This window comes from Phyllostomus discolor, chromosome 8 (assembly GCF_004126475.2).
Source record: "Phyllostomus discolor isolate MPI-MPIP mPhyDis1 chromosome 8, mPhyDis1.pri.v3, whole genome shotgun sequence".
Taxonomy (NCBI): Eukaryota; Metazoa; Chordata; class Mammalia; order Chiroptera; family Phyllostomidae; genus Phyllostomus; species Phyllostomus discolor.
In genome coordinates, this window is record NC_040910.2 from 96,340,571 (window position 1) to 96,353,460 (window position 12,890).

At 59.0% G+C, this 12,890-nt stretch overlaps 1 protein-coding gene across 9 annotated transcripts in view; it reads right to left on the reverse strand.

The window, feature by feature from the left end:
• The window catches only part of MSI2 (musashi RNA binding protein 2), a 372,306-nt gene that overhangs the window by 63,240 nt on the left and 296,176 nt on the right, over window positions 1–12,890 (reverse strand). For all 9 annotated transcript variants that reach the window (XM_028520391.2, XM_036033697.1, XM_036033695.1 and 6 more), the window contains one exon: window positions 10,811–10,893. In XM_028520391.2, coding sequence (XP_028376192.1) covers window positions 10,811–10,893 — 83 coding nt within the window. The remainder of the gene's footprint in view (window positions 1–10,810; window positions 10,894–12,890) is intronic.

Genomic DNA, 12,890 nt, shown 5'->3' on the forward strand with positions numbered 1-12,890 from the left:
CGAGAGATTTAGCTGGGCATGCCGTTTGGATTTGTGCGTGTAAGGAGCCTCTGAGGACACTTGTAGCTGGCTTCTCAGGCCCTCCTGTCTCCTATTTGTAAGTTTCACGGCTGGCAAAGCCAAGAAGCGGTCCCACCCCCAGGGCTGTAGACCAACTCCCCAGAGGTAGATGGGATTGGCTTTAAAACTCCAATCTCTAAACAGGCAGCTCTGCAGGGCAAACAGGCCTGGGAGGAGGAGGGGGCGTGGCTGCCTGCAGCTTCTGGGTTCCGGGTCAGAAGAACGACCCAGCTGGACCCTCCGGGAGGATGTTCCTTCAGAGGACGGTCCAGAGGCCTGCGGTGTGCCTGCCCATGCACTCTCTCAGCCTCTGCGCTGGCTGCTGCCCATGGGGGTGGAGCCTCTTCCCATCGGTGCCCAAAGCAACCCGGCAAGGGTGGTCTCTAATGCCTTCACTTCCAGAGAAGTTGCAAGGAGAGCACAAACACACCTGTACACCCTCTGCCCAGACGTGCCTGCTGCTAACAGTTCATCCTTGTGCTTCGTCACCCGCACACTCTCCTTGTCTGTGTCTATGGTTTCCCCCGAACCACGTGAGAGTGAGTTGCATGCACTGTGCCGTTCCTTTCCTAAACATGGAGGCATTTTCTTATGTAGCCACAGTGCAGGGACCCGCCTTGGACACCTAACAGCGACGCAGTGCTCTCACCTAACCTACCGCCCATGTTCCCGTTTTGGCAATGGACACAGTGATGTCCCTTGTCACTCTCTATCCACCATGTAGGAAGGGAGGCTGAGGCCCAGGGACCTCAGACACCTGGTCCATGGTTGCAGACCCTGTCCGTGGGTGGCGGGGAGCTGCTTGGCACTGGCTTTTGGAGAAAGCGCTGGGACTTCTGTGGGGACAGCGTCCCGCCACCTGACTGGCTGGTGGCCCTCTGAGGCAGGTCTCTGCCCGGCACCTTTAGGGAGAAGAGGAGGCTGGCAGTCTAAGGAGGACGCCGAGGTCTGGGGAGTGAAAAGGCTTTTTGTTTCTTCCTGGTTTCTACACAAATGGCCCCAGTCAGCTCGCCCACAGGGCCCGGAGGGAAACCAGACTGGCCCTGCTCTGGGGAAACCCAAGCCCTGTGCCCATGGCCTTGATTTTCAGTCCAGGACAAGGAAACTCTGTGTGGCCTGAAGGGGCCAGTGTTTGCAGCTTCGCCGCTCGCCCTGAACGGGTCGCGCTGGAAACCAGCTGCCCCTCCAGGGAGAGAGGGGCCTGGTCCACAGGATGAGGCCCACCACTGCTCAGAGAGACCAACCCGGGCTGCCTGGCCGGTGGGAAGGGAGGGGAACTGAGGGGCGGGCGGGCGAGCGCTTGGGGAATGGCTCGTGCCCTCCTTCCTTGGTGGGCACCGCCCTTCTGTGGAGCTTTCTGAAAGGCACAGAGCCTGACCTGGTCTTGCCCCTCCCAGCCAGGTTCTGGTGGATTCCAGGCCAACGCTGCTTCCCCGAAGCCCCCTGTTGACCATCTCCTGCCCGGCAGGCCTCAAGTACATTCCAGGAAAGGGGAGATGACACCCCGGTGTAAAGATGCAGGGGTGCTGCCTGGAGTCCAGTAGCCACCCAGACCCTCCAGTAGGCTGCACCCCGGAAACCACACACAAGCTCCCCGCTGGGCCTGGGCCATCCGGAACCACAGCCGTCCCTCCTCCCGTCCACCATGCTCTCCTGCCCTCTCGGCCAGACACAGGCATCTCTGCAGACCCCAGCAGGGCAGGACCCTTCGGGGGCTTGCACAGGTTTATAACCAAGATCCAGAAATGACCTGTTCTTAAGGAACCCCCAGACCAAGGAAGACTGGCACACGGTGGGCTCCTCGGGGAGAAACTGAGTCTCTACTGTCCTCAAAGCGCTGCAGACTACCGAGTGTGCCTGAGAGCCCCCAGGCGGCTCCAAAATGAGGACGAGGGGCCCTTCGTTCAACGACAACTGAGAGCTCCCAGGCGGCATCAGCAGAGCACTGAACCCGTGAGGGCTGGCCTGTCTGCGTGGGGCCTGCCCAGCTGTGCAGGGTGTCGCCCAGGAAGCCGGCCCTGCTGGAGGCAGAGGGCGAAAGGGTTGAAGAGAGAGGCTAACAAGCACCAAGGTGTAGACGACAAGCATGGAAGCAACCTGCCCAAGAGAAGAGGAGGAGAGGGCCGGCGGAGGGGAGGCAGGACCCCACCCTCCTCCATGTGGGGCCCTCCCCACCCCCACTGAATTGGACCCACAGGGCACCTTTCTCTCTGAGTGACCGTCAGAGAATCAGATCACCTCATCTAGGTTCTTATCCGCTCCAGGGTTCCCGTCCCACTGCATCACCCTACCTGTCCCCAGCCAGCAGGAAGACGCCGGTGGGGGGGGGGGGGGGGAAGGAACATAGCGCGTATCCCGAGCTCCCAGCATGCTAGGCACAGTCATGGCGTCCTCGTGTGCGTGTACACGTACAGTGGAAAGGACACGTACACAGCGGCACACACATGTGCATGTAAAGCGCCGTGCCTGTCAACAGAGGTCCTCAGAGAATGTTCGCCGTTCTCGGAACCCTCGTTAATCAGCTCATTTCCTCCTAGTCGGCCTAACTGGCCTCCGTTATCCAGGAAAGGAAACAGGGGCTCTGAGCGATGATTGTCAAGGTCATGGCACCAGGGGTGGCACAGCCAGGGTCCAACCCTTGGTCCTGCCTTCAAACCCCTGATCCATCTCCGGGCCTCTGGGTGCCCAGGTCCTGCCCCCACGTCCCTCCCCACCACCTTGTGTCCAGCCTCAAGGGCCACTCGGATGCCCCGTCCTCCCCTAGGCCACCGGATCCTGGTCCCAGAACTGCCCTCCCCACACTTCCAGAGTGAACTTGGCTCACGGCTTCCTCAGCCATGGCAAAGTGGAGCAGGCCGCAAGCCAGTGCTGTTGGCACCCGACTGAGGGCTACACCGGGTACAGACGCAGGAAAGGAGTCCCTACAGGTGGGGCTCTCCCTCGGAGGCACTCAGAGCTGGGCAAGGAGTGGAGTGAGCCGGGACCTGGTGACGGTGGCCCCCTGCCCTGCCGGATCCGAGGGCAGAGCCCTGGCCTGTCCAGCACAGTCCAGCCTGAAGGCTGAGGCTCCTGGCTTTAAACCGCTGCTCCTGACCTTTCTGTGTCTGGTTTTCTCAAAAGTAAAACAGTGATGGAAACTCCTGCCCCCCAGGGCAGCAGGGAGCTCATAAAACAAACGAGGGAGTGCTGGATGAGGTTGGCGGGGGTAGCCCTCACTGTCCTCCGCACAGAGCCTTGCTGAGTGCTTGGAAGTCATGAAGCCAGTTCGGTTTGCATCTGTGCTGACTGGGGTCACGCCCAAAGCCTGGGGAGGCAGAGGGCGGGGGGGGGGGGCTGCCACCACCCCCCAGACTCCAGGTGTGCTGCTGTGCTGCTGCTGACTCTCTCCCTAGCCTCCCCCACCTGCCGCGGGGTTGGGCCTTCCCCTGCTTTCCTCAGCAAGGTGCGCACAGGGAGCTGCGCGGGCCACGCTATTTGAGGAAAAAGCTGATGGTGGCAGCAACAGCTGTTCTCCTCTTCCTTTCTGGGAACCTGCAAGGACATTTCAAAGTGAAGAGAAACCTCGGCCTCCAGCAGGTGCCCAATTCTGCCACCGAGCGGGGGCTTCCCCCAGGCTGGGCGGGCTTTGCCAGAGACCCTGCGCTGACGGGCCAGCTCAATGGCTCTCCGGGACAGTGAGGGTCAGCGAGGGTCAGTGAGGGACAGTGAGGGAGAGAAATGCACGGCTCACACATCAGCTTGCACCTCCCTGAAAGTCAGGCCAAGAGCAGCTGTGCAAAGTCAAGGAAGAACAGGCCCCAGGCAAGGGGTGCAGAGGGGGGGGCGGCTCCTTCTGGCGTCTCTGTGCCCCCTCCCGTAGGTGGTGCATAGGCGACGTGGGGGGCAGCACACGAGGAAAAGCCGGGTGCTGAGGAGCTCCTAGAGGCTGAGAAAGAGCTGCTGCTCTCTTCAGCCCCACCCGCCGCGATGACCTCGCTGGAGGGCAGATGAAGGGCAGGGCCGCCAGAACCAGGGACTCAGAGGCCACCTCCCCTCAACCACATTACTGCCACCCAGAGAGCAACACACATTCCCCCCAACCACCCGCCTGGCCTCCCCAGCGCTCCCCTCACCTCCCCCATGTGCAAACCCCTCTGCCCCAATTAGCAGAGCAGCACACAGACGACACAGCGTGCCAGTGCGCGGTGGGGGTGGGGCGCAGAGGCACAGGACCGCCCCCTCGCCACGGAAACGCGGGATTCATTTATTAAGTGCCTCTCTGGCATTTCCTTTTTTTTTTTTTTTTTTTTGCCTTCATCCCGCTTGTTTAATATTGCATTTGACATTCTCATTTTATAAATGGTAACAGAAGCAGAATGGATGGCTAAAATTAGCTTACGAGTGAGAATGATGCTACAAATAGGATGGTGAACACAGAAGCCTAGTTAATTCCACCCACACTACCCCCCCTCCACTTTTGGGCTGGTTCCCAACCCAGCTCTCAGGCTTCCGGCTGAGCAGGAGCAGCCGCAGGGAGGGGACGCGTGCCAGTCCCCCGGGCACCCTGCCAGGCGTCAGCACCCTGTGCCTGCCCCAGCCCAGAGCCTCCGTTGACCACCTGGCCCCACCCGAAGCCCCCGGTCCCAGAGGTCAACCCAGGCTCTGCGGTCTTCTCCTCCTGCCCCCTCCCCCGGGAGGCGCTGCTCCAGACTTAATCCCCCCAGGCGCCTTGGGTGGGAGGCTGCAGGCTGAGATCTCACTGGGCTCTGCTCTGAGAAGCGGGTTTTTCAGAGCCTCCCGCAAGGGTGATTCAGCTGAGGAACTTGAGCCCACCCCCTGGGACCTCCCAGCTGTGGGGCCCCCTGCTCTGCTCTGAGGGTGTGCCACTTCCCCTCCACTTGGGGCCACCATACGGAGGCAGCCCACCTCACATGCCCCACCCTTCCCCAGAGACTCAGGGCCCACCTCACACGCCCCACCCTTCCCCAGAGACTCGGGGCCCGGTCCAGCCCTGATTTGCACACCTGGTCTGCACACGGTGCATCATTTCACCGACTCCTATTTAGTCTAGGACCACCTTCACCCGCAATTACGTATTTGTTCAATGAAACGATTCTAGAGTAACAACAGTGATGGTGCTGATAAGAGTAAAAAGACCTGTCACTTTGATGGATCGCGCTGTGTCCCCGTCAAATCCCCTCACCCCTCCTAAACCCCAGCCCTCTGTGAGGCAGGTGCCAGCAGCACCTGTCTTCCAGGGCACCATTCCTGCACCCCCCACCTTGCCCCTCCCGCCCCAAACCCCCAAGGCACCAATACTTTCCTCAGGCTGCTACCCTAAACCCCAGCAACTTTTTGAGGCACCCCTGCCCGCACACTCTGCTTCTGACTAGTAAAAAGCTGACTCAGCTGTGACCCTGGGTGACCTCTCTGCTCGAAGCCTTCCCCTGCGTCCCCTCCTGCTCAGACCCCACCTGCTCAGAGCTACTTCAGTTTGAAACTGTAGCCCACCAGCCAAATCCAGCTGCTGCTTATTTTTGTAAACAACCTTTTAATGTAACATAGCCACGCCCACTCATTTACATACTGCCAGGAGCTGCTTTTGCACTATCCCAGTAGTTGTGATAGACGGTAGGTAGGGCTCTCAAAGCCTAAAATAGTTACTATCTGGCCCCTTACAAAAAGTTTGCTGGCCCCTCGCTTTAGGCCAAATGGAAGAAACTTGTAGTTACCAGGGGGTGTTTCTGGAGGTGAGACTCCTTCAAGGCTACTGGACTTTGCACCCTACAACTGAGAAGGCCAAGGGCCCCGGGGCCAGCAACCACACAGGGAGGGCTCTCTGTGAGCTGCAAAGGGCGGTGGTCCCCTCCCTCCCCACTGGCAGAGGGGAGCAGGTGCGGAAGCGGGCACTTCCTGGCGTAGATCAGCCATCAGTGGATCTGGGATTCAGGTGTGTTCCAAAGTCCTGGGAGCCTCTAAATGACCCAGCAGGTCTGGACTAGGGGACAGGGACATTTGCATGTCAGAGGATCCAGCCCTTCACCCCAGTGACACACCCACACAATCTCCAATCAATGCTCTGAGACCCACATCACAGGGCAAGGGGGAGTCCTCCTCAGGGTTGGGGAGACCTGGTCTCTCTGACCATGAGGGGATGTGGGGTGGCATGAGAGCACCAGCCTGGCCTGGGGTCCCCGGGACAGGCAGGTTATCTGGCTCCGTGCTCTTAGGGTCCCAGGTCCCTCATCCGGGACCCCTTCTTCTAACCCTGGGTGGACGATTTGTGACCCATAGCTCCTGCGTCACCTCTCATCAGCAGCCCTTGCCCTGTGCACACCAATCACTGAGAATTTGTCAACACGCAGGTTTTGATTTGGTGGGTCTGGGGGGACCTGAGGCTGTGTTTCTAACAAGTTTGCCAACAGCTTAGCAACGTTCATAAATCAGATCATCTTAAAGGAGCAAGGAGAAGGACCGAACACTCACAGGCATCCTGCAGTAATCCGTGTATAAAGCAAATACAGACTTACATTCAATGGTCAGATCAATCCTGATTTTTCAGTTATGAGGTTTGCCTAGGTCGGCAGCAGGGTGTAGTGGGAAGAACACAGGGTTGGAGCCAGAATGACACAGGTTCAAATCCCAGCTCTGCCACTAAGAACCGTGGGCTGTGAAGTCCCCACCTATGTAAGGGGGCAGCGGCCCCTTCCTCAGGACAGAAGGAGATCACGTGTGCACCACGCTCCATGGCAGTGCCCGCTGAACAGCAATGCCCTTCAGTTGACTCACGGGTGGGTCGGGCTCCACCCACGGTGCCCTTGCCTGGGCACCTCCCAGACTCCAAGTTCTCATCCAGTGAGGCCACTGTCATCTCCCCGACACCACTGGAGGTGGGGACTGAACCCGGCCTCCGAGGAAGCCTGGAGCAGGTCCTTGTCGAGTCCCGCCTCCCTCTCCGTGGCTGCCTGGACCGCTCGCTGGCTCGCCAGGAGGCTGCTGGCACTAATCAAGCAAGCGTCCCTGCTGCTTGGAGGCTGCTTCAATCAGGGCACGCGGCGGGAGGCGTTATTAGCTGCGCCCGCGCCTGGGCTTGCAGAGTGGCCCAAGGCGCCCCTCTCCGGAGGGCCGCCCGGGGCTCTGCGCGAGCACGGTCGGTGTTTGCGGAGGAGGGGCCGCGTCTGTGCTTCCCTCTGACCTGTGCGGGGACAGAGGGAGGGGCCGAGCCCCCGCCCCTGTGGTTGGGCCCTGAGCTGCGACGGTGCTGCCCGTGTCCCAGGCCCCTCACACTCCCTGGTCTGGAGACCTGCTGTGGACGACAGGGGCCACTTACACTCCAGCTCGGCTCTCCTCCCCTGTGGGGAATCGGGCCCTGAGTGGGCCCATCCCCTTTGCCTTCTCTAAGGAGAACATGAAACCACATGGGCCACGACGTGGCTGAGCGGATGGTCCGTGGCCGAGGAAGGATACAGACCAGCCAGATGACCTTTAAAGTCCCTCCCGGCCGGAGGAGGGGAATAGACGGCTGGTCACAAATGTGCGCTCTGGACGTCAGCTTTCGGGGCCTGAAATCTGGTGCTGCCACCACTGACCCTGTGGCCCTGGGCAAGTTGTGGAACTTCTCTCTCTGCCTCGCCTTGCTCATCAGTTCAATGAGGATAATGATTAGTGCCTACACCACAGTGGGTGTGGTAATCCAATCAGAAGAGGTGTGTAAAGCAAGCGCTCAGCAGGGCATGTAGTCAGCACTCAAACACATGAGCTACTCCAGGCCCTCTGTGCGGGAGGGCGCCATGTGGGGTCTTCTGGGCCATCCCCTGCCACCACCCTGGAGGTGACCTCCTCCAGGCAGAGCTCATACGGTGAGGGAGACAGAGTTCCTGTGCTCCCAGCTTCCGGAGCAGCACTCAGGCCCGCTGCTGACTCTCCGGGATGGCAGAGAAGGGCCTTCATTTTTTGGAATGCCCAGGAGACGCGCCAACCCAATCAGATAGGAAATGGCTCTGAAAACGATGAGGTGCCCGGCGGTCACTCAGTCCCTATTCCAAGTCTTCTTCCTTCTGCAGTCACGCATACAGGACCTACTGAGTGTCCGGAACAGGAGCGCTGGGCTAATCCGAAACCTGGACTCCAGTCCTGTGCTTGTGAGTCCTCGGCCGTGAGCCCCTTCTGTTCTGTGACAGGGAGACAATGGGGGTGGCACACTTCTGCTTCTGCGGGGTTCACCGGGAGACCGCCCAGGGCGCCGGGAGAGAGGTCCCTACAGGCTCACAATGCGGCGCAGCACAGCGGGGGAAGTCTGCCCGGACCTTGCAGCCACCGCCGGGCTTCTGCGCGGCCGTCTCTGCTTGGCCGTCTCCGAGCTCTGAGAGTCCTTCTGATCTTTCATTGGAATTCTGTCCGTCGCACAGTTTTAAGTTCATCTCCTTTCCTTTGGGCCTTAGAAGTAGAAACCAGTATCACGGAAGCCTCAGCGATTCAGGATTCAGGCTCCTCTCCCAACGCCCTTCTGAGGAGGGGGAGTTCACTGGAGAGGTCTTTCCGAGGCGACCCTGCACAGGCAGGGTGCTCCGCCTTTGTCCCGCCCTCGCTCCTGGTGTCTCCCCCAGGCCCAGCGACCCCTCGAGGCAGTCATCACAGGCCCTGGCAGACTGGAGATCAGGGAGGCGACCTACCGATGCCCTCTCCCAGCAGCTCCAGATTCTCGCTTAGAGCTCAGAGGGCCGGTGGGCCGGGCTGGGCACCTGCAGGGCCTCCTCCAAAGCTTGTCTGTGGTCCCAAGCACCCCACCCCACCCCTTCCTCTCGCCTCCTTCCATTTTTGCTTATGCTCTTAAAGAACAAGTGCCAGAGCCGACTCAAAAGAAAACGGAGACCCCCTGATGCTGTGAGCATAGTTACCTGCACCAGCCACAGTCAGACCCCTCCCCCTCCGCCCCGGGTGGAACAGAAGGAGCACCTGTGACATGACTGGGGAGCTACAAACCTCTCTGCCTTCAGGCTAAAACTCTACCTTCTGAGTGCCCCATGCCAGCTGGGGGTCCACCCTCCCACCCCCAAGCTCAAACAACTGTCTGTCTAGGCCACCTGATGGCCCGGGAGCTCAACACCCACAGTCCTTCACTACCTGCGTGGCCCTGGGGCGTATCCCCCAGGCCCCAGCTTCCCCCACCCCCGGAGCAATGAGAAGAACAAAGCCGTTTCCCACTTGTGTCTCAGGTTCCTTTCAAAGCCAGTCAACGGTGAGAGGCCAGACACAGGCATTCCAGGCAGCGCATGAGTGGTCTCTTGCCAGTCTATGGCGGGAATTCCCGATGAGCCGTTGAGTCCCAGCAGGATGGGGAGGGTGTCTCCCAGTGCCCTCGGTTGGCCTTCTGCCCCCAGCTGCCCAGGTGGCCATCAGTGGCGTCCAGCCCAGCGCCCCTCGTGGGCCGAGCGTGGCGCCTGGTTCCCGGAGGCAGGCTCCCTTTCAAGCCCCCTGTTGCTCAAGTTTTAGGAATAGCAAGCAGGAACCTCCTGAAAGAGCGGAGCCCCGACTGGAAGGCACCGGCTTGGGAGGGGCGGAGAGAGCCCAGCTCCCTTGTGCCATTTTAACGCCTGAGCTGGTGCCTCTAACCCAAGTGTGCAAAGAAACAGGGTTTTCATTTCAGATGCGCATGATGGCTAGGAACAATACCAACAATATTATTTTAGTGCCCGGGGAAAAAATTAGCAAGTCAAATATTGAATCAGGCCTGTAGCACCACATGCTAAGCAGATTGCTTTGATCTTATCCACACTAAAAGCTCTATTATTGAATTTAAAGTCAGGGAACACATATAAAACCAAGATACGATGAATATCTAAATGTGTGTTTCAGAAGCAAGGAGCGCTGTGACTAAAGGAAGAAAATATCAAAGTTACAGCTGCGGTTGAAACACAAATACACCCTGCTTCTGGTCTTGGGGTTGGAGGTTCTGCTGGCCCACCAAAATGTTTTGGCCCTGAAGGACCTGCTGGTGGCTGCAGAAACACCTGCTGAGCTCCCATTTTTCTCCAACCAACAAGGAAGGGGTTTCTCGCCCTCCTACTCAATTCCGAGGCAGGAGTTGGAGAGGAAAGCAAGCCAGTGTGTACACTCCATACATGGTATGGCGCCCTCTGGTGGCCATTTTCCTGGGTGGCCTTACCTGGCTCCTCGAACTTCCCATGATCCAATCTTTCCCTCCTTGCTGAGGGTGCCCCCCAGGAAAAGGAGCTTTAGAGGGTGAAAGGGAGGGACAGAAGCAGTTGATCAAGAAGATAAAAACTGTCCAGTCAATCAGAGCGGGGGGATGATGTTAATTGCCCAGCAGGGCCTCAAGAGAGAGGAAATTGAGTGGTAACCTTCACACCTAGGATACCCGCCTCCCCACCCCCGACAATGACAAGCTAAACAGGAAAGGCACACCCTAGGCCAGGGGCTGGTGCACTACAACCTGCCGCCCGCGTCTGCCTCCCTGCCAGCTGTTGTACAGCCAAGAGTCGAGAACAGCTTCTACATTTTTAAGTGGTGAAAACTCGTATTTCGTCACACATAAGAATTCCACGGCTAGCTGTCTGGCCTGCCAGACTGAAGACACTCACTATTTGGCCCTTTGCTCCTGCGGTCCACAGGGCTGACCCCCGAGAGTCTGGCCCGTGCCCGCCCTGCCCACCCTGCGGCACGGCGACCGGGGCTGAAGCAGTCCGCAGGGCTGGGCGTGTGGGCGGCGGGAGGCAGGCATCGCATTTCAGCACAACCCCTGCAAACTTACCATTTTATTATTGATTTCATGGAAGTGAATCTCACAGACTTTCTCCACGACGTCTTCATTCTCAAAAGTGACAAAGCCAAACCCTAAAGGAAGAGGAAAAACAAAGACAAGAACAGAGAGGGAGGGTGAGTTTGGTTCTGGCTGGCCCACGCGGTTTTTCTGTGCTGTCCTGCACGGCCGCAGGCTCCCGGCCTGGGGTGGGGGACCAGGTCCCTGGGAAGGACCCCCAGGTCGAGGCAATGATTTCTCATTTGTGTGGCGCACCCTTGCAACAGTGAGGAAAAGTTAATGATTTCACCCGCACGCGGCGGGTGCTGCGTGCTGTACACCTGCCCCCAGGCAAACAAGAAGTGTTCTTGTGTGTCATTTACGAGGGTCAGAGCTGCGTGGCGGCGGCGGCAGGTGCGCGGCCCCGAGCGGCGGGGATCACTGCGGGGCCACTCCACACTGGAATGGCAGCCCTCCGGTCAGCCTCCAGACGGAGGCGGTTATTTGTCCGTCTCTTCCTGAATTACTTCCTCTAATACCTCATCAGGACATCCTGAGGCCTGGAAGAAACTATTAAAAGTTTCGGGCCTCTGTTCTGCACAGGCATCCCTTTTCTACTGCTGCTTCAAAGGCGCTACAGATTTGGGGCAGTTTAAGACCGTTTGATGCCTGCCGTCAGCCTGCCATCTACCCACTGTATCTACTCGGCTGGAGACGGCCTCTGCTAGACAAAGCTGCACTGCAGAATTTGGCAGGCAGCCACCGCTCAGCATCCTGAGCTCCTCTTGCTACCCTCCTGCCCCTCGCTTTCTTCTCTTCCTGCCCCCGACAGGGTCTCCCGCGCGCAGCCCCATCTGGGACCCTGTTTGGTCGGCACTGATGCAACGCACAGGCCCATGGGCATGAGGGCACCCCAGCAGGATGGGGCGCGGCTGCGAGGTCGGTGCCGACACCACTTGGGAGCGCAGGCAGCGAGCACAGACAGACCCTGAAGGGGAGGCAGGAGCCTGGGTCTCCAGCTCTGACTTTGCTTCCAACTCATGTGCCACTCCGGGAAGCTCCTTCCCCTCCCTGAGCCTGGAGTCCTGTGCCTACAAATTACGGTAACAAGACTGGACACTGGGTCCCACACCTTGAGTCACAGCCCAAGTCAGGATCTGCACGGATCCCTGCTATGGGCTGGATGTTTGAGCCTCCCCACCCCCGATTCATATATTGAAATCATAACCCCCGAGGTAATGGTATGGAGAGGTGGGCCTTTGGGAGCCCTCGAGAACGGGTTACGGCCCTGAGAAAAGACACAGCAGGGAGGATGCAGTGAGAGATGGCTATCTGGAACCAGGAAGCGAGCCTTCGCCAAACTCCTGACCATCCATGCCGGCGCCCTGGCCTCGTGCTCCCAGCCTCCAGCACCGTGAGCAGTCTGCTGCGGACAGGCCTCCACCTCTGCAGCACGTTGTAGAAGCAGCGCACGCAGCCTAAGACACTCTCCTCCCCAGAGACACGGATCTGGCCGAACTCGGACCCGGACACACACCAACTGCTGGCCGAGAACCAGAATGGAGGTTTTTGTATTGTAATAATTGGTGTTTCCTGTCAATGACTATGAATGCAGATGCTTCCTTTCCGAGCTGTGTCTATTTTGGGTCCCAGAAACCCAAGGTGGAGAGAGGACCTCTCAGTCGCTTTGCTACCACCACCACCTCCTAAGGAACAGCTGAGAGCAGGCAGCTGACACATGCAGCTTCCCCACCCGAGCTCCTGCTGGGTCTAGAGGTTCCCAGGGAAGCGGATGAAATAGGCCATTCCCTGCTCTCAGAAGCACAGAGGGCCAGGACCACCCCACAAATGGCAAACATCATCTCTACTATGATGCACAATTTGTCAGCAGCGCCGAATACCTGGCCAGTGTTCCCAGTCCCGGGACTGTGTGGACAGTCCTGCCCATTACAGACACAGAAGGCTGAGGGTCCGCCACACCTTAAGGGGACACAAGCCTTTGCTGCCAGGGTTCAAGGCTGGCACCTTCCTGCCAGCGGCATCCGGGAGAAGCTGGGTCCTCAGACACAATGATCTGTTAGAAACGCGACCC